Below are 22,433 nucleotides of genomic sequence, written 5' to 3' on the forward strand. Positions count from 1 at the left end.
TTTGGGTATTAAGGTAGCCCATTAAGATTTCTTAAGAGGCTCATTAAGGTATTTTATGTGCTGAATAACCAACATCAGATTTTTTTACCATTAATTGTTATAACTACGTTTGCAGCACCTGTTGAAGCTATTAACAATAGACTCATAGTGGCTTTTCTACGTTCTTTAATTCAGTGACAATAATTTTCTTGTATTTTGGGAATAATAGATTTTACTTCGTTTCTACATGGGTATACTGACTACAAGAGTAAGATAGTAATATATTACAGTTTAAAAAAAGTTTTTAATTCAAAAATAATTGTACGATAGTAATGATAAAATAATTTTCATTAATAAATAGTTGAAACATTATTACTTTCCACTCTCCAAATTACAGTCATTAAAATACTAATAGAATGACTAAGAGCCATTCTTACAATGCTCGGTTAGTGCCTGATAACACTAACCGGAAGAATTTATCATGAGTTAACCGATAGAGTTCTACCGGTTAGTCTTAACCGACACTTAACCGGACATTGTAAGAACGGCCCTAAGAATTGAATGAAATAATAATAATATTTAAGACAGTATTTTGCTGTAATTTGTATTGGAATTTAACTAACTTCAAAAATTAATTTTCACTGTATTATTTGACTTTAGAGTATTACATAAAGTATTATTATTCAAAAATAAGATCTCACAAGTATGAAAGTGGTATATAAATTATTCATACTTCCAAAAGAAGAAAACCATATTTTTAAATTTTGTATCAATTTTGTATGGTATATATTTGTCACAATATAGTATTATAAAAATTGTACATCATAAATTCTTGTTGAAGGTGATAAAATAATATTTAACGAAAACAAATTAAATTGTTTATTGGCCTTTCTTTTTCTTTTTCTTTTTTCCTGACTCACCTATAAAATTGTTTAATATGAACAATAAATTTAAAGTAAATTTAGAAAATTTTTCATGCTGGGTCTACTTACTAGTTGCTTCGCCTACTGAAGTGTCAGCAACAATAGATTTCTTTTTCTTTTTAGGAGAATTTTCTAGAATGAAAAAAAATTTATTTAAAACTAAAATAATCTACTGAAAAAGTATTTAAAATAATAAGTTCACATATACAAATATAATTCACCATCCTACATAAATAACACGAGTGTTACAAAAATGATACCAAATTATGAATATTAAGTTTGTTGACTTTAAAATAAAAACATTTAACAGTAAAAAAGTAAGTAAATAATAAAGCAATTCATCATACCAATAGCCTCAGTCTCTTCTATCTGACTCTTGTTTTTCTTTTTCTTTTTATCAGATTCGGCTAAAAATAAAATGATAATTAATTACATATAAAGATTGTAATTATCTGTGTACAACATCTACTTACTAACTACTTCTGTATCTGAAATATCAGCAACATCTGACTTCTTCTTCTTTTTAGTCACATTTTCTGAATTAAAAATAATATAAATATCCAAAATTAGTAGGATGTAAATGCTCTATATTACCAATCAAAAAATATTAAATTTGAGTTCAGTAAAACAAATGTGTGATATTACTATTAATATTATTGTAATTTGATTAACAATTAAACTACAAACATGAATTTATACATTTTAAAATTACTTGGTGGATGCAGAATAATTTAAATACCAACATACAGGTACAGATTGTTAAAAGGTTAAATTCTCTATAACATTGAAGCTGCCACTCAAGATAAACTATTGCAAATGTAAGATTGTATTTTGTTGTTAATTATACTATTTTTACAAATTATGTAACTGCTAGAATACATATTAATAATTAGTCTTTTGTGTCTATATAAATCATCTACTTAAATTTTGTTTATTGATTAATAGATTGTTAGAATTAACATATCATAAAATATGAAACTCCAAATTGAAATCAAAAAGAATCAGACGTAACAAATTCAAAAATAAAATTCAGAATTTGATACATCAATAGTATTTAAGTAATATATGATTATGTGGAATTATTATTATCAGTATTATTTTAATATCACAATAGACAGTCCTAGTGCGTCCGGTGAACCATGTGTGTTAACTGTTGAGTAGTTTATAGTTTTTGTTGTTTAAGTAATAAAAGACTCATAGTATTTGATATATTATATTTGCTTATGTTTATTAATTGCCCACAACCCATTAAAAGTTAAATAATATTGTATTAACTTCTACATTTTATGTGGTACTATAAAAAACAAATGTTCAATATATAAACTATGCTAAATATTAGTTCATTGTCTCTAACCATCAATTAGTATTAGTCGTATTTTTTTACTAGTTTTTTCTCCAGACAATATACTTTACCCAGAGCTAATATTCTTAAATACTATATTGAAACATACCAACGATAAACTCTTCTTTTACTGGCTCTTCTTGAAGTTCTCGCTTCTTCTTTTTCTTTTTAGATTTTGGTGTTTGTTCTTAAAAAATATACAAAATTAAAATGTAGTTATAAACAAATAAATAATAACATATGATAAATAAAGTATCTATTGATTTATTTGAATAAAACTTTGGTTATTGTCTAATCAAAAACCAATAGCCATATCTTAAACAATTTCAATAGTATGTAGTAGAGTATTTTACTGCTAACTTGTTTTATTTACCTTCGGTCAATATTGATTCACTTTTTACTGTAACATCTGCACCATTGTCAATGGATTTATCCCCACCATTAGTTTGATCCTTGTTTTTTTTCTTTTTCTTCTTAGGGGGTTGTTGGCCTATGGTTTAAATACAAATTGTGAAAAAACAAAAAAAAGTTTTTAAACAAACTTACCTTCAGTTTCTTGTTTGATATCTTTTACTGCTGCTATTTCAGAATATTCTTCTTTTATATCTGTGGCTTCTATTTTACGTTTATTGCTAGGTATAGTAGAATCGGCCGCAGCTGAATACTGTACTATTTCTCTAAATATATAATAATGATAAAGGTAAAATGAATAATTTTAAAAAAAAATCATAATATTTACCTTTTAACTTGATACTTTTCAAATTTAGCTTGAGCTTTGGCAGTTCCGCTTATTCTGGTCATAGAACCTTCTTCCATAAGACGAAGTTTATATTCTAAATTGGCCAAATGATTTGTACCTAAATCTAAATTAATTGTTTCAGATTCGCCAAATGCATCAAAACGTGCAGCAAGAGCAACTTTAGCTGCCAACATACGAGACATCTATAATTAACAACAATAATAGAGATTAAAATTAATAAAAACATTATACTTTTTAGTTTACAGTAACATTTAACATACAAATTAATGTTATATGGTTTAATATTTACTTTAGCAATTTTACTTACTCTTCCTTTAACTTTAGCAGTTGCTCTTCCAACCAAACTGGAATGATAAATAAGACCATATTTCGGAGTATCATGTTTTTTTTTCAAAGCTCTAAATAATGCTTTTTCAGCACCACAAAGTTGAATTGTAGATGCAGGCATTTTAGCAACATTTACCAAAGATCCTATAAATCAAATGATAAATAAATATCAAAATAGTTAAAACTAATCTAGAAAAAAAATTACCTCCTTGTGCCAACATTCTAGCACCAACTAGATCGCCAAGAAGTACAGTTACATTGGGAGCTACAGCCATCATTCGAGACTTTAAATAATCAGATAGTGATGTTCGGTATGTGGATATATCTAATATCTATAACAATAAATAAACAATATTTCATTACTCTAAAAATTTATACATTTTATCATAATAATTTTTAGTAATTTAAAAAATTACAACAAATTGTAAATTACCTCATCACACATTTGTACTATATGTTGTATATCATCATCAGCAATCTCAGTTCCCATGGATATTTCAGCAGCAGTTTTAACTTGATCTTCTAATGCAGGACTTAAAATAGAAGATAAATCTATTGATTTGGCATTTTCTCTCATACCTAATCAAGGTAAAACATTTATAATATTTGATTTAACCATAAGTACAAGAAAAAAATTAAAACTTAATATATTTATATAGATTACCTTAACCTGCTGATTAGTTTATTGCTTAAAATATGTCAAATTTCTTTGTTTTTGATGGAATAATAACTTTTTAATAAAGTTAGGTACTTATATGTTGTAATTGTAATTCAAAGTTTCTCAAAGTACCCATACAATATACAATTTACATCAATTATATCTATTTATTTTAAATTTTCTTTATTAATGTAGATAACTTGATGATACAGATATTATTTTTAGGGAATGATAAACGATACTAGAGTAATAGCTAGGGCAGAAGACTTGAAGCATTTGCATATTTGTTTTGCAGAATATGATACAAATACATTTCATGCTTTCAAAAACCTAATTTTGAAATTTTATTGTGCATATTAATGCATATTTTTGGTTTTTAAGGCATATTTTACACTTTTATATGCTATTTTATACCTTTTGAGACATATTTAAATTAAATCGATTTTTCTACAGTGACATTTTTATTTTTTAACAATACAATCAACATTTTTGGATTAAAATTTATTTATTTTTAATTTTTGTCATATAATATGGCTTTTGACTGTCCATGGGCACACATTTTTTGTAGAAGAGATAATGATTTAACGTCTTACACTATACCTGTGACATCACCACCACAGCTTTGTATGCACCACGCGGGCTTTTATTTGTTTAGTATTTATTTATAAAACATTTCTAGACATAACAATAATCGGTAATTTTCTGTTATCCCTACTACCGCGACTCTCAATTCTGTTATTTCGACTACTATAGTATTATCCAGATAGTTCCGTATTTTAATAGGTACATAATACATTAATACACATCATGAATTGCCATTTATGTAATAATGTATATTAGTATAACGTTTATCAATGTTTAGCAATCACATAAATTAACACAGCAGTGGAGAGTTATAGTATAAAACCACGATTTAAGATAGTACTAATATAAATTGTGTATAAAACATAAAATCATCACAAAACGTCAAATTACATATTCTAAAATTATTGCAGCAGTGGAAAGTTATTATAATATAAAACAAAAAGTCATCAAAAATATCAATTAAACGTCAAGCGGTAGTAGGGATAACAGAAAAGTACCCAATAATCAATATTTTAGTATTTTATTTCATTCAGTTCTGCAAAATGTACATTTGTTAAAAAAAATTAAATGCATATTATGGAGTTTTTAATTGCATATTTAGAGCTCTTTTAAAGTTACAAGTCTTCTGCCCTAGTAATGGTGTATCTGATAAACCCAGGAAACATAGAGATTTTAATTTGTCAACAGTATTTTTCATTTAAATGAGCTGAATAGTAATTTTTAAAAGGGCTATGAATATTTTATTTTACTAGTAATGCTGAGTAATTTTATAATGCATTAAAAGCAAATATGTAAATTTAACTTAAAAAAATTAACAAAATGAAAAATATAGTACTCCATACATTTTTCTGATTTAAACTTACCAAGTGTTTTGATTGTTTTAACATATTCTAAATTGTCAGTAAGAATCTTTCCAAGTTCTGGGAAATGCCAACCATACCATTCTCTACATCTCATTATGTAGTTATTTACTTCTTTATCAAGTTCATCTAATAGTCCGATTGCTTGAACTATCATTGTATCAATTTTGTCTGGGCTAAATTTTAGCTTATAGCGTGATAAACTGTAAAAATAAAACTAATGCTTGAACTCAAATAGAAAAAAAATTACTAAAACAAAATATACATTACCTATGGGCAAGACCTAAGGACATAGCGGTTAAGTCTTTCTTAGGAAGGCCAACCAATAAATTTTCGAATTGAGACCGAATGCATCGTAACAAATCTGCTGCAGAAGAACTTGAAACACAGCTGATATTAAATTTTTCTTTAATAGCAGCTCCCAGTTTTGGGTCAGCTACCATTAATGAATCGCTACTATTGACATGCGACTTAATAACCTGTCAATTAAAACAACAGTATTAAAAACCAATAACAAAATAGAATCTAAGCAATACTAATAAAAAATGTATTCTAACAATAACATACCTTCTTCAAAGATTTGCATAATTTTCCTTCGATTAATGAAGCAGCTGATGCTAATGCTTCTGTAGTGTCATCAAATTTTTGAAAATGTTTCAATTTAATTCTGTAATCAATTATTTAAATATTTACATAAATGATCAAGTTGTTATTATATGTACTTACAATTAATAGTAGAATTGGCAACAAGTTATAGTTAAAATAATACCTATCTAATGATTGTGTATATTTCATAACTAAAAAAATTCCATTAGCCTAATTTTACAAGTTAATTAATAGTATAATTTTATCTATTAAATGTCCAAGAATATGATGAGTAATGAAACTAATAATATTATATTAGTTTTCAGAAGCAACATTAAAACAGTCATTTAGTATCAGATGATTCAGATGTAAACATTACCTATTACCTTCATAAAGTACAAATCAGAAATATGTAGATTGTTTGGTTTTAAGAATCTAGAACGTGCTGATCATACTTCAAAGTGAAAACACATCATCAAAAATAGTGCCTATATTTGAAAATTCACTTATATGTCAGCTTGGGTGACAGGAGTTAATTTGGTGATTAGCTGAACAACCAGAGTTTTCAGATACATGGATTAATTAAAAAACTAATAAATCAATCACCATGCAACAGCTTAAATTACTTATCTAGTTCAAAACGAAAATTCTTACTCTAAACTTTTAACTAGGTACAAATAAAAAAAATATTAAAATTAGTTTAATTAACTACATTCATTCTTAGATTGCAATTGACACTAAATTATTTATTGTCTCTGTGAAATCTAAATGAAAACAAAAAAGTAGGAACACATAGTTACATTTTAGTCGTTGCTTCAGGCGACTCGAAGTGGCTGTACAGATCGCTGACATTTTTCAATTTGTTTTCATCCAGCAGCTGAAACACGAAAAGTAACATATTAAATTATTTTCGACATTTGTGGATGAACGTAAACGTGGTGATGAAAAATGTCGCTTATAAAAACGCTAGGATACCTTAAATATAGCGTATCCGGCAGAGGTTTCGAATAAAACCAACATATTTGATGTTGTTTTGGACCATCAACTGTTAAAAAACCATACAAAACGAACTAATCGTAAAATATTAAAAATTGAATCAACAACTACCTACACTTGTTCGCTAAAAGAGACATGGTACACGGCGCACGCACATGTTCGGTTAAGGTTTTCAAACAATATTGTAATGTAATGTATAATAACTAGAAATTGTATTTAACATCCTACATTTTTTAAGGTTAATGCAACCGCAAGTCATGGAGGAAAAATGTATACAGTGGTGACCATTGACCTATTATAATAGGTCAATCATGGTGGTGACGATAAACTTAACATTTTTTAAACGTGGTTGCCTGATAGTACCACAGAATAGATAAAATAGTACCATAGTTTATATCATGGTCATATATCTTCTCTACATCGTGGACCCATAGAAAATAATATATTATACTTATCTATACGTGGACCATGATGGTTTATACTATTTATACTTTATAGTAGCTATAATATATATAAATAATATATAAAACATATCTATGATAATATATAAATATTATTATAATAATTAATAATATAATTTTATATAATCTGTGGTACTATCTAGTATCTTAAATCATGAGTTGTATATAAATATTGTTAGTATTATTGAAAATTTGAAAATACCACAAAATACGATTTAACTATTTAAGATTAAGATATTTATCTTATTATCTTGAAAGGATGAAAGGTATATATCATCTTAAATCGTGCCACTTAACTACTTAAGGTCAAAGGGCTAAAGTAGTAAAGTAACATTTAAGTAGGTAGACACTATTACTACAGAATATATGAAATTTCATCAATCATTTCATCTCTGATGAACAACTTAGACAAGTTACAACTCACAAGTTAAGCACTACCTCTACCATCGCTATACTGATCCTGAACACTGTAGGTATCGTTTGGGTCACTGTAATAGATGTGTTTAATTTATAACAATTTATAAATTGTAAAAATTCAATGATATTTAACCACCATAGCATACGAAAAAGTTTTCTGAATGTTCTATTTGTCAGCATTATAATTATATTAATATTCTTAAATTACAAAAAAATAACGTAATTCGTTATTCTTAGTTTAAGTGGTCTAATCTCGTCCAAATTTGAACTTAAATTTATATTAAAAAACATTTTAGATTCTAAGCCGATTGATGGATATGTTGATTTGTTTTTTTTTATTTTTACAAAATAGGTAGTTGAAAATTGAAATAATGCTTTGATTTTCAACTTTTGTAGCTTTTCCAGTGAGAAATTGAATCTAGTTGATAAAATTGATAGATAAGGTTAAGCGATTCGGCATGGTGATTTTTAAATTTTTCCCCTATTTATCCCATTTAACCCCTGTAAAGGTTGAATTTCGAAAAATCCTTTCTTAGTGTGTGTTTGCTTCACAAAACTACTGTCCAAATTTCATACTCATAGATTCAGCAGTTTCGTCTAGGCGATGATGAATCACCCAAGACAAGTAATTTTATATTATAAATATAATTATAGATATTTGCATTTAATATTTAAGTATAATAGACAATGTCATAGTATGTTCTAATCACTGTGCAGTGTGCAAGTGACGTACACTGCTGTACAGAAAAAAGCATTACCCACTGGCCCTTTTTTTATATAGAGTTACAGTTCTTTAATTCATATGAATATTTATACTATAACTTTTAACCCTCAACTGATCACAGATCATTTTTATTTATATTTTTGTTTGTTTGTTATTTAACCTTTATAAATTTACTGAGAAAAAAGGTGTTCCCTTAGGAAAATAACTAGATGAATGATGCATTTGATTATTGAGGGAAAATTAATTGTTTCTTAATAATTTTAAGGTTGCAAACATTGCACAATGTGTAATAAGAAATTAATTTCAGTTTTTCAACCTCAATAGTTGATCGAAAAAATTTATTGTATTTAAATCTGAATAATAAAAATAAAATATTAATATTTTATTTTATTTATTAAACTGATATATAGGTATATATAACAGTACCTAATTAATAATTATAATAAAAAGGAAACAATATTTGATAAATTATATATTTTATCTAAAGAATTATTATTAATTCAATTAATTCAATTTATATCAAATAGTGGAGAAACAATATCAAAAGAACAAAACATATACAGACATATACAAATTAAGCATTATGTTAAGTATTTATTTATTTAAATTTGTTGTTGATTATAATCTGATTCATTGGCAAAAGATATCACCGTACAGCTTACATTATTTGAAAAAAATTTAAATCTGAAAATTAAAGATATTAATTGTTATTACTTTTAACAGAATTATTCATGTAAATATAATCTTACATTATCAACAGCATTGTCTGCTTCATCATCATCACTAATATCATCTCCGAATTCAATATCTTCATCCAGTCCATCATCAACAAATGTGACTGTGTCATTGATGCGAACTGAAAATAATATATTTTTATGTCAATTATATTTTAAATATTTTCAAAAGTAAATGAATTAAACTATTTTTACCAGTTTCTGGAAATTCTCCATATGTTTTCAAGTTACGAGCTTCATCTGGCGTGTACTTCAAAATTACATCGGCTTTTGTGTCTTGATATTCACGTAAACCTATTAATACTATATCAGCTTGATTAATCCACACCTAAAATCAAAAATCCATTATATAAAATAACTATTTTCAAATAAATTAACATAAATAAAAATGGCAAAATATTTTATTTCAAAATAAATACAAGTATTATACAAATTAAGAATGTTTTTTTTTTTAAATATAGTCTTGTATCCTTTTTCCAAGGGGTTATACATAGAACATTTTGCATCGAGTATAATCAATTGTATATTGTTAATTTTAAAATTAGAGAGAATTTATATATATTTTAAATTTTAAATGTAAGAATATTGTAGTACTTCCACCTGGGAGGCTTCTACACTCTGATTACATCTTATCTACTTTTATTATTTTTATTTTTATTACATCTATACTGAGGTACAATTGTTCTTATTGTACTTTTTTGAAACAGATTGGATAATAAAAAAAAAAATGTAAGAGTAAAATCTGTGATTTTATATTGGTTTTTTCTTAAATTTGAATTCAAATTATAAATTAAAAATTAATAAAAATGGGAGAGAATAGTGTTTAAATATTAAATTAGAATAGTGGATGATAGTTTCTTTAAAATGTGGGAGACCTTAGTCTCTTAGATATTGATACGTTGTAAACATACAATATTTGTTATAATTGAGTACCTTTTTCCTAAGTTTTCCTCGTATGTGGCAAAGCCGTTTAACACCATCAAAGCACATAGCTTCTAGACGTCCATTTCCCAACATTTTGGTGACCTGAGCATATTCTATATAAAAACAAATTGATGTATATACAGGGTGATTCTTTTAAGTGTGTACACTAATTATCTCGAAAAGTATTTAATTTTTTCAAAATATTTTTTACATGGTTTCAAGTTTCAAGCAGAATATTTTTCTAAGTATCTTGATTCATAAAAATCAAATTTAGGGCTAGTAGTTTTTGAGTTATAAATATTTAAAGTTTAGATTGGCAGAGTGGAGTCGTACGGGGTTACCCCGCAAAATGTTTGTCCACTACTCCACTTGTCTAAACTTTAAAATTTAAATACATATAACTCATAAACTACTCGTCCTAAATTCAATTTTTATGAATCAAAATACTTAGAAAAATATTCTGCTTTGGAATATGAAATTAAAACTCTATGTTGTCATTCAAAAAAGTAAAAAACTTAAAAATGATAAGGATAAAAAATATTTAAAAATATAATTTTTTAATAAAAACGTTGGTTTTTTAACAACTTGAAACCATGCAAAAAACTATTTTGAAAAAAGTAAATACTTTTAGAGATAATTAGTGTACCCACTTAAAAGAATCACCCTGTATATATATATATATGAGAGTGTATCATAACAATGTCTATAATTTAAAAATAAAAGTAAAAGAATATGTAGCGATCCCAAATACAGACAACAGTAGAAGGAAAAGGAAAAGGCTAGTAGCTGTAAACAAGTTAAGTACAATAGTAAATAAAAATAATTATTGAAAGGGGACTAGATCTAGAGGCTCATTTGAAATATTATAAAAATATTTTAAATGTTATTTAATCTATTTAAAATTATTCTATATCTATATCACATGAAATCACTCAACTTAATATTTTTTAAGTCCAGAAAAATACTATTTGACTCGTTTCTTTTTTCACATTAAAAAATAATAGAATTTAGCTTGAAAATTTACTTAGTACAAAAGAATTGTCTTGGTAGAACTCTTGATTGACTAATGATAAAACCACACAAAAATGGAGGAGAGCATGCTTGGTAAATCACCCTGTAAACATACCTTTAAAAGTTAAAAAAAATTGGTTGATTTTACCTTTTTGCTCTCTTGTATACTAATTTTTAACAAATTTAATGTAACATAACAAACTGAATAATTAATCACAATTTGTAGGACAACAGTATATTATAATATTTTTCATTTATACAAATTTAATATTATTTTTGTTAATCATCACACACCAGCATTTATAGTGGTTATTGTCCATTAATAACAATATATTATTAAAGACTATAAGTCTATAATAATATTTTAATATCTTACAAAACATTCAATAGTTAATTTTATTGGAATTTTAACCATTTGTAACTGAAAATAATAAACTGGATTGATAAACCAATATAACAAAATGTTTTAAATATTTCAGTTATTCAGTAAAACTATATTTAACTATAATTTATATTTAATATACTATTACACTATTCAAATCTGAGTTAATCATTTGATTGTTCAATGTTTGTGAAAATAAAATTCCAAGGTTATAATATTGATCGATATTTTTATTTATATTTTGTACACACTTTATTTTATCCTAAATTACTTATAACAATAAATCATTTTAAAAGCAAAACATATAACATGTGCCATGTACTGAATATTTAATAAAATATAATTACCTTGGCCATCTTCTTTAAATACCAATTCACGCTTCTCGGTTTCATTCTCGTTTTTGCCACGCCTACGATTTTTACCTCCCTTTCCTAGGGGTGAAAAATAACAATATAAGTAGTAGGAGGAAACGATGACAAAAACATCGGATTGAGTTACTAAACGATTTACTTACCCTTATTTTTAGGCATTATGTATCGACGATTGACGGAACTTGAGGATACAAACTTACTGGTTCTGTACTTCTGTGAATGGGTTGATTATAAAAGTATTTTTTATTAAATAATTAACAATGCTTTTAAAGTTTTAACACAAAATATGCCCATGAGAAAATAAAACATTAAAAAGAACGCGTTATCAAAATCATCAGTCCACTTTGATCTAAAGAACATGATTGAATGATTAGTGATGGTGCTAGGGATCACTACTTTTTGTTCCACAAAATAGTTATTCTAAAGTAAATTAGTTCCACAATCTATTTATGCCACTAGCCAATTCTTCCAATAAATTTAGATAAAATAGATTTACATTTTTTTTTCATACAGAATTTTTACAATTCATTTCATCCACTGCTCCATTAGTTTGTCTTTATTTTTTATTGCCTCATAAACTTGCGTTTTTCCACACTTAAATTTCACCATAAGTTCCTTCACTGAAATATTCTCATGTTGCTTTAACTCGATTAATTTTATTTTATCCGATAGCGTAAGAGTTGTTTTTTTCGACATTTTAAACGATAGACGGAAAACGCAGTGACGCAAACGACACGAACGTAACGATATACGATTTGATACTGAACCAAGCAACTCAGATAATAATATTGTATAGTGTATACATATCAATTTTATTAGTTTTTAATGTCATCGTACGCGCTCGTATATCGATTATCTATGGGTATCGACAGTACGAAAATAAATTTATTACACGAAAATCGTGTTATATTTCCGTCTTAGCGAGGTTTTCATCAACTTTCATTACAAAAACGTGTCCGTTTCCGTCTTAGCGGGATAAAATTATATGTAATTTGAAACGGGACCAAACAATTAATATTCCGTAATACCGGGGTTTCCGTCTTACCGAAGTTCCGTTTTAGCGGGGTTTTACTGTATTATATTTTTATTGTTTAGTTTTAGATTTTTTTATTCAACATGTTTCTATCGGTATATATTTTGGATTCTGAACGAAGTGATGAATGTATTGATTTTACAATGATGTGTGTGTTTTTTTTGTGTCTGTGTAGGTACCTACAGCATAACTAGTCGAAATAATGCTTAAATCCAAACTTTGGGGGTGGTTTCCGATGGAAAAGTGAATATCTTTGGTGCATTATAGAGGTCAAAAGCAAACATTTCCAACAGTTTTCAAAAAAACCGAGAAGAACAAAAAAAAAGTGACAGAAAAACGTTATTATTGACAAAATACGTAAAAATCACAAAAATTCACAAATTATTTTAAGCTAGAAATTCATAAAAAAATTTCAAAATATTTAGATTTGTTTTAAGCTGTTTACTGACATTTTAATTTTTCAACTTTTTTAGTTTTTTTTTCTATAAATATCGATAAAAATGTGTTTGTTGGTAAAAAAACTTGAAAATTTAATACAAGTTTTCTAACACATTGTAACCATAGGAGTTGAAAATAACATAAATTCATAGTCACAATTTTTTTTTACAACCATTCAAATTTTAATTTTGACAACATACGTAAAAATCACAAAAATTCGCAAATTATTTTAAGCTAGAAATTCATAAAATATTTTCTTTTTAAATTTAAGATTTGAAAATTTTTAATAATCTATAATATATCCAAGACAGATAAACAGTCTCCGTTCAGAATTGTTTTTCGTATATGATACCTATCATTGCATTCAAAATTTAACCTACCCTAGTCAGAGGTCCACCCCACCCTTAATGTACAGCAGAGCGATACCCACTTAACCGCTTTTTTCTTATGAATTTAGTTTTTTTTCATATTATATTTTTATTATTTAGATACTCCAGCATCCGAAACCTACAATCTCCTGTTTTATAAATTTGAATTGGATAAAACGTTTCCTCCACCTCACTCAGCGTTTTTTAATTTTTGCGTGAGGTGTATTTGAGCAGGAGTTCTGGGAATGGTGGCAGAAATTTGGAGGAATAGAGCACTAAATATTGACGTTGGAAGAAGTTGAAAATGTTGATTTCCTACCTTGGGTGGGGCTGGATAAATGTACTCCAGTTAAATGACATTACAATACAACTATTTGTATTAATGTAATTTATTCAGGTACCTATGCTATTTAAGGTAAACACTAAACCGATGTGTTTGCAAGTATTGCCATAGAATTTACAACACCATACCGATACACTTATTATGTATTTTGCCTAAAAACAGCATAAAAAAGCGGGTAAGTGGATGTCACTTTGCTCTACAGTAGGTTACAAGTGGGTTACTGTAATAGATAGTATTAAATTTGAATTCAATGATATAATAATATAATTGTATACGAAAATATAACGACGTCGATATAATGTATGATGCTGCATTGCTACTGAACGCACGGTCCACGACTAATATATGTGTTGGGCGTGTTTGTGTGAATGTAAATATATATACTACAGTAGACTGATAAAAGTGTCACAATCCCCTAGCTTGATCATGACTAATCACTTACGGATAGCGCCATAATGGTTTTCGGATAAGACGCCAATATAAATTCAGGATAATGTACTTTACTATCGTTTTAAAACAACGTATATACAATATATAGGTATACGCTATGTATACACTATATGTCTATATACTATAAACATATATAAGTGTATAGAATACTCAGGTAGATACCAGTGCGGATTCCGAAAAGGGAAATCAACAATAGAACAACTTATGAACTTACTATCATAGGCCAACTAATAGAAAAAAAGTATGAATTCCGCCAAAACATCTAGCAGCTATTTGTGGATTTTAAAAAGGCTTACGATAGTATACACCGACAAAGTCTCTACCACATAATGGAGGAGTTCGGGATCTCACAAAAATTAGTAACTCTGACCAAAGTATACATGGAAAACACACAGTATAAAATAAGGGTCGAATATAATAGTCTTATATATATTATTATATTTATATATATCTATTATATATAGTTTGTTTTACACAGACCTTTTAAACAAAGAGGGTGTTTTACTTTATTTGATATTTTTATTTTCATACTTGTCATTTATGATGTATTTTCATTTTTCTGGTCATCGTTTTCTATTCCACTTTCACTATCAGCATGTAATGAAATATTATTATAATTATTATAAATTATATTATCTGTGATCAATGTCCACTACGTAGAAATGTAAAATGTTGAATAACTTAAATTTACGTATAATATATTGAGCTATTAATTGAAGTATTTCTAAATATTTAAATTATTTTATTAATAAAACAATAGTAAATTATACTCCAGTTTGCAATATACAATTTTTTTTTTTTTGGCCAAAATTAAAAAAAAAAAAAATCAATTACATAATTTAGGTGGGTCTCAGTACACAATTAAGGAAGGGGCCTCGTCGGCATTTGCCGACTAAACGACAGTTAAATTTGCCATTGCGGCCATTTTTAGTATCAGACAATTGTTAGAAAAGTACTATGAGTATGGTAGAGAAGTACATCTTTGCTTCGTGGACTTTAAACAGTCATACGACAGTATTATAAGGAGAACATTATGTGCAGCACTGGAGGAATTTGGTATACCAACCAAACTAATCGCACTGATAAAATAGTGCAATACCGAAGTGATATGTAGGGTAAAATTTGCAAATACACTTTCAGAAAGTTTTGAAGTCAGGGTTGGTCTAAGACAGGGAGATGCGCTTTCTCCAGTACTTTTAAATTTGGCTTTAAAAAAAAGTAATTAGATCTCTCCGTGCTAGACAAAATATGGAAATTCTAGAACAGAACACTATCTTAGCATACGCAGATGACATCGTAATAATTGGTAGTTCTCGAATCGATATAGAAATGAGGACTGCAGACCTAATCAAAGCAGCGGAGCCGATTGGATTAAAATTCAATCAAGAAAAGACCAAATACCTAGTAGTAGTAGTAGTAGTAGTATCGAGAGAAAAGAGAGCTCTGGATGATATGCTAGTGGATGGATATGTTTTCCAACAAGTAACAGATTTCAAGTATCTAGGAACTAATATAAACAACCGTAACAATATGCACAACGAAATCAAATTGAGAATTGCATCAGGGAGTAAGGGATGTAACGCACTTGCGAAATTGTTTAAATTGAAATTTTTGAACAGGAAGTCAAAAGTATATTTATATTCCAGTTTTTTACGACCGGTTTTGACGTATGGCTGTGAAACCTGGTCGGTAACTAAGGGAGATGAAGAGAAGCTAAACATATTTGAAAGAAAAGTATTACGTCGAATCTATGGCCCGGTAATTGAGAATGGTGAATATAGAAGAAGAACTAACCAAGAATGTACCAAATGTTCAATAAACCCATTATTAGTTCGTACCTAAAAAGTAAAAGGTTAGAATGGGCGGGTCATATTTGGAGATCGGAAGGTATCGCAAAACATCTCTCCACTGGAAGACTAAACGGTAAAAGACCCAGGGGTTGACCAAGACAAAGATGGGAGGACAGAGTGAAAACGGATCTTAAGGATATCTCAGAAGAATTAATAAGGATTGAAGATAGTGTAGACAGAGATAGGTGGAAAGATGTGGTTGAGGCAGCGATGGTTCTAAATGGACAGTAAAGGCTAAAAAAAAAATATTGAATTGTTATTATAATTTATAACTTGGATCCTACTGGTCCTAGTATATTTTATATACCTATCTATGTATACCTCATATATATATATTCACGTAATCACGTCTGCCAGTAAAAAATATCATATTATTATTTATTGCTTATAATTTAATTTAATTATTCCCTTTTTGATATTACAGCACATACGGTTAATTATACTTATACATTTTTTTTTAGTAATGCATAATACGATAAAGTAATAAGTATATATGCCAGATTGGAACCGGCGACGGTGCGCGTCGCAACAGACGCCTAAATCCACCCGGCGACTACACCCCCCCCCCCCACAGTTTCATTTTATGTTCATTAAAAAATGTTATTTCATTGTTTATATAGAGTTATTTGGCCAACAGTTTAAGATTTTTAAAATATAACTTTCTCGAAAACCCGTTGGGCCAATCTGCACGTTGCTGTATATACAATTTATTATTAAGTATTAATATAAGTTATTATAATGAAATTAACTATATTAAAATAAAAATATAAAGTATACCCTAAAAATTTCAAGTATCTAAGAATAATATTTTTGAATTACAACAATAAAACTAAAATTGCTGTTCTTGAACTTAAAATAACTATAAAAAACAAAAACTGCGTTTGTAATAGCTAATATATACCTAATATATATATTATCATAATTATTATAAGTATATATATATATTTTTTTAATTTGCATTTTATTAAAAAATAATTATAGCAAAGCGATGCCAAAATAATTATGTATCAAAACAAAAAACAGACAATATAATTAAACATTAGCGTTCAATGAGAAAGCCAGCGGTATGAATGAATTGGAAAAGAGAACGAATGATAGGGATGAAACGGGAGTTGAGAAAAAGATTAGAATCGGGAGAAATATTATTATATTATTATTATATTAATAATATATTATTAAGGATACGATTAGGTACCTAGAAATCTCGAGTTCTTTAAACCAAGGATGTTTGGGAATAGAGGAAACTATGTGTATATGCCATGCAGCATAGTTAGGTGGTAGAGAGTCCCATTTAGTTTTCCAGGCGCAATAGTTTGCAGTGAATCGGAAGAAAATCTGAAGCAGGTTTTTTTAAAGGAGAAAAATAGATGAAAGATTTTGTTGAAAAAGCTAGGTGGTCTGCTCGCTCATTACCGGCTATACCGACATGACTAAGGATCCAGAAAAACTTAACTGTTTTATCAGCAAGACTAAGACGATATACTAAGGATTTGATGACGAGAACAAGAGGAGACATGATAGATAAAAACAAATCAGAGGATATGGCAAGAAGACATGATTGTGAGTCGGATAAGATAAGAAAATAACTGTATTCTAATGTGAAAGTGAATTGCAGAGCGCTAATTATAGCATAACATTCAGCAGAGAATGATGATGTCAGGGGATGTAATTTGTAAGCAAAAGAAATATTGAGCTAGAGGATGAATAAGAAGCCGGCTGAGTTAGGAGACACCGAGCCATCAGTAAAAATTTGAACAGAGCTAGGAAAATTATATGAAATATATTCGTTAAACAAAGAATCAACCAGAGTTTGAGGCAGACGCGGTAGTTCTTTTGGGGAATAGCCAAGGAAATTGGGAGAAACAGTTACTTCAGGAAAAAACTAGAGTGTAGCGTCAGGCGTATCATAAATTTGTAGCCGGAGGCTGGGACGATATATTAACTATTATAATTTATAATATACTAGTACTAGCTGAACCTGTGCACTTTGTAGTCCATTAAAAATCCTACATCATACATATCTCATCAAACTGTGTGTTGAATTCGTTACATGTACTAGCAGTACAATTTTATACATATTATAGATGGATAACGGTTAAAATCTACTAAGTAATAATCTTACAACGATATTCAATTTGTATATATAATTGTACATTTATGTAAATCCTTTCTTTGGCTTTTTTTTATATCATAAAGTGAATTTACTAACCAAATTTAATACCCATAGCTTCAGTGGTTTCAGCTAAGTGATTTTTATCATTTTCACCACTTTTAACCCTTTTAATCACAGTACATTCTCAAATAATATGGCTTTCTATTGATAAAAGAATTTTCAAAATCGGTATAGTAGAACCAGAAATGACCTGCTACAACTTCGCAAACTTTACCTCGTTATAATAATAGTATAGATTTAGTATATTTTTTGGTGGCATAACTAATACAAATACAATCCCCCCTCTCTCTCTCCATACACAAAAAATGAAAATCGGGCGATGTGGTGACACTCAGAAGATATTTGGAACAACTCTGTGAAAAAAAATAAGAAAAATGTTGAATAGCGTCGTCACAAAATGGAAACATAAAAAAAAGGTCTGTTTTTTTATTTATATAAGGATAAGGATAGCTATATTATTATTATATTCATATATGACATGACTATGCACGTTATTAACTCATTTTACTTAGTTAAATATATTTGTCATTCAAGTGCGTAGTACTCATAGCTAGTTATTTAGTATTACACATAATACAGCCAGACAGTATCATTGTGTCATTATTGACGCGTTGTTATTGTCAATGTTCAGTGTCGTTATTTAAACAAAACATCAAATAATAATATATTTCGATATTTTGTAACTAACAACGCAGGTAGTTTGTCATGAGAAGCAATACGAGACGCAATGCTCTTTATCCATATTGGTTTATGTCTACATCCGCACCGCCAGTAATTGAAAAATGAGATGTAACTTGAATAAGTAGGTACTTGATTAATATAATATATTATATATACTATATATAATATATTTATCAAGCTTTTATTAATTTTGTCAATAAATCAAATTTACCTTTGTATAAATTAGTTTGTATTTCGACTGATGGGGCTCCAGCTATGATAGGTAAAAATAATGGTTTTATTGCTTTGTGTAAGAATGATAATAATTTTCCAAATTTTATAACGTTCCATTGTGTGATACATCAACAAGCATTGTGTGGAAAAATATTGAATACAAGTAGTATAATGGACATTGCTTTTAAAATAGCTAATTCTATACGTTCACGAAGCTTGCAAAGGCGACTTTTTAAATTACAATTAGAAGAAAACGATTTTCAGCATTGTAATTTATTACTGCATACGGATGTTAGATGGTTGAGTCGTGGTAAATTTCTAGAAAGGTTTCAATGTTTACTTCCTGAAATAATAGAGTTTTTTTAAATCCAGAGGCGATAATTATGATTGTTTAACAAACAATACATGGCTTCAGAACTTAGCTTTTTTAACAGATATAACGGCTCATTTAAACACTTTAAATGTTGAACTTCAAGGAAAAGATGGGACAATAATTGAGTTCTATAAATGGGTTTAAATCAAAATTGATATTACTCAAGTCACAATTAAATGAATCTAATTTGAATAATTTTCCAAACTTAAAAGATTTTGTTGAAAAGCAAAAATTTACAGTGGCAGTGGTATATATTGCTATATATATATATATATATATATATATATTGCTCTGAGGTTTAAAAAGTGTACAATGAATTTGAAAGACGATTTAAAGATATTAAAAAATTAGTCCTGATTATTACATTTATGTCTTTTTCTTTCTCCGAAACAAACAGTATTGAAAATATTTCTACACAAATAAGCAATTTGTTTGATATGGATTCTACAAAATTTGAATCTGAAATTATAAAAATTAAATCAGATATATTCCTCAAAGCTCGAGGTTCTGAAACAAATTTTTGGAATTTATTGAGTGAAGAAAAATATCCGTGTTTGAGGAATGTAGCTTTGCAGTTACATAGTTATTTTGGATCTACATATTTGTGCGAAACAGCATTTTCTCACATGAAAATGATAAAAACAGAATTTCGATCTACGCTCTCTGATGACCATTTGGAGCAATGTCTTCGATTAGCAGTTAGCAACTATTCGCCAGATTACGACCTATTGGTCAACGACATGTAATGTTACACTTCAACGATGGCCAGATCAACAAAATAATATGTTAATTAAACTTATCTAATTAGATTTTAGAAGTTATTATATTATTTTTAGTAATTAGTAATTAGTTAATAATACTTATTGTATGTTTATGTGCACTTATTCAATAATAAAAATTTTTTCTATAAAAGTCGATCCTCAAGGGTGAAGTATATTTTTAGTAGATCGTGACCAAAAAAAGTTTGGCCGCCCCTGATATATAGGTTAGGTTAATCTAACCCATAGGCGTAACTAGGGGGGTGCTTGGGGGTTCTGAAGCACCCCCAGCTTTTTATTTAGCACCGCCACACCAAAACCACTAAAAATTTAAAAATCATGAAAAAAATGTTTGTTTTTTTTATATTTGACGTTTATTAGGAGAAACACAAATTGGTTGTGATGATTATAGTTTTATCATATATTAGGTATTTATTTAAAATAATATACAATTATTGTAGAATTAAGAATATAATAATTATATTATATTATATTATATTATATATTTATATCGTTGCAATCATAGATAGGTAATAAATTCTTCAATCAGCAGTCATTTTAATGTCATTTAAAGATATGAAGGTTTTAGGTAACAGAGAAGCTTCTTATCAATGTGTCGTTTTAAAAACTGGCTAAGAGCAAGTATAGAACAACAGTGGTTCACAAATTTATCAATTTTAAACATCGAAAGAGACATTGTTAACAAAATTAATTCTTCAGAAATACTAGAAAAGTATTCTACTAAGAATAGAAAATTATTATTAGTATAAAATAATATTATTATATATAATACATATATGTATATATTCAGTTTAAACTTTTATTATTATTTTTATCACTTAAACAATTATATACTACACCTAATGTATTTATAAGGTATACGGTATACTATAGCTATTATACTTAAATATTACTGTGCTTATGGTTTTATAGGTAGTATGGATTGGAATGATTATAATAATTATAAAATTGTTGTATGGTAGGTGTTTGGGGGTGTGGGGGCTATGCCCCCACGAGCCTGTGTCCTCTGCATAATTTTAGCATCCCCAGTGATTGGCCTCTAGTTGCGCCTATGATCTAACCTACACATATTATTAGCATAAATGCATTATATTGTATGGATGTATATTGTATAATCCGAATCCGACTACTGATTTTATAATGCACTAAAAAATATACAATACCTACTATGCTAATACAAAATCAGTGCTCCTACCGTATATATATTATATATATTACATAGAAATGTGACATAATACGATTTGCTGCAGAGTTTACGGAATGACAATTTTTTAATTATTATTCATACTCTATAGGCTTTAGCACAGCGGTCGGTGATAATTTAGGGGCTATATGACATAAGCGCCTAAGGTACAAAAATGACCTATCATTTACTCCAAATTTAATATTTTATACAAGTAGTTATTTAAAAATTGTTATCTTTTAAAAATTATATTATGTTAAAAAAAAATGTTCAATAATAAATTGTTAAAATATAATATACATGAAAATAAATATAAATTTAATACATATTGGTTACGATTTTACAAAAAAATTTCAATAGTAAATTATATGATATACCTACATAGGTATGTAAATCAATATAAATGTAATAAATCGATTATTTCTAAATTTAATATCCGTTATTTAATATCTATTCACTGTGACACACAGCTAGGCACCAAGGATTTTGGCATTTATGTACGATACGATT

General features: G+C 27.8%; 3 protein-coding genes across 3 annotated transcripts; 1 reads left to right on the forward strand and 2 right to left on the reverse strand.

The window, feature by feature from the left end:
- Positions 1 to 733: 733 nt before the first annotated feature.
- nop5 (nop5 ribonucleoprotein) lies at positions 734 to 7,202 on the reverse strand. Its single transcript, XM_015510245.2, has 16 exons — positions 6,995 to 7,202; positions 6,820 to 6,896; positions 6,002 to 6,101; positions 5,705 to 5,913; positions 5,438 to 5,637; positions 3,765 to 3,910; positions 3,537 to 3,663; positions 3,312 to 3,475; positions 2,984 to 3,186; positions 2,791 to 2,921; positions 2,618 to 2,734; positions 2,354 to 2,431; positions 1,376 to 1,438; positions 1,250 to 1,309; positions 972 to 1,034; positions 734 to 899 (listed from the first exon to the last, which is right to left on the reverse strand). Exons 1-16 carry the CDS (start codon positions 7,037 to 7,039, stop codon positions 859 to 861), a joined length of 1,824 nt encoding a protein of 607 aa, XP_015365731.2. The 5' UTR covers positions 7,040 to 7,202; the 3' UTR covers positions 734 to 858.
- Positions 7,203 to 9,191: 1,989 nt separating this feature from the next.
- On the reverse strand, positions 9,192 to 12,391 carry LOC107163042 (eukaryotic translation initiation factor 1A). The gene is made up of 6 exons (XM_015510258.2): positions 12,183 to 12,391; positions 12,016 to 12,099; positions 10,285 to 10,388; positions 9,547 to 9,679; positions 9,367 to 9,473; positions 9,192 to 9,301 (listed from the first exon to the last, which is right to left on the reverse strand). The coding sequence occupies exons 1-6, from the start codon at positions 12,196 to 12,198 to the stop codon at positions 9,296 to 9,298; spliced, it is 450 nt and encodes a 149-aa protein (XP_015365744.2). The 5' UTR covers positions 12,199 to 12,391; the 3' UTR covers positions 9,192 to 9,295.
- Positions 12,392 to 19,345: 6,954 nt separating this feature from the next.
- On the forward strand, positions 19,346 to 21,142 carry LOC107163026 (EPM2A-interacting protein 1-like). The gene has a single exon (XM_089226701.1). It carries the CDS (start codon positions 20,330 to 20,332, stop codon positions 20,705 to 20,707), a length of 378 nt encoding a protein of 125 aa, XP_089082827.1. The 5' UTR covers positions 19,346 to 20,329; the 3' UTR covers positions 20,708 to 21,142.
- The last annotated feature ends 1,291 nt before the right edge of the window (positions 21,143 to 22,433 follow it).

Source organism: Diuraphis noxia, unplaced genomic scaffold (genome assembly GCF_037042655.1).
Source record: "Diuraphis noxia isolate RWA-SAM2 unplaced genomic scaffold, SU_Dnox_SAM2 contig0004, whole genome shotgun sequence".
In the NCBI taxonomy this organism is placed as follows: Eukaryota; Metazoa; Arthropoda; class Insecta; order Hemiptera; family Aphididae; genus Diuraphis; species Diuraphis noxia.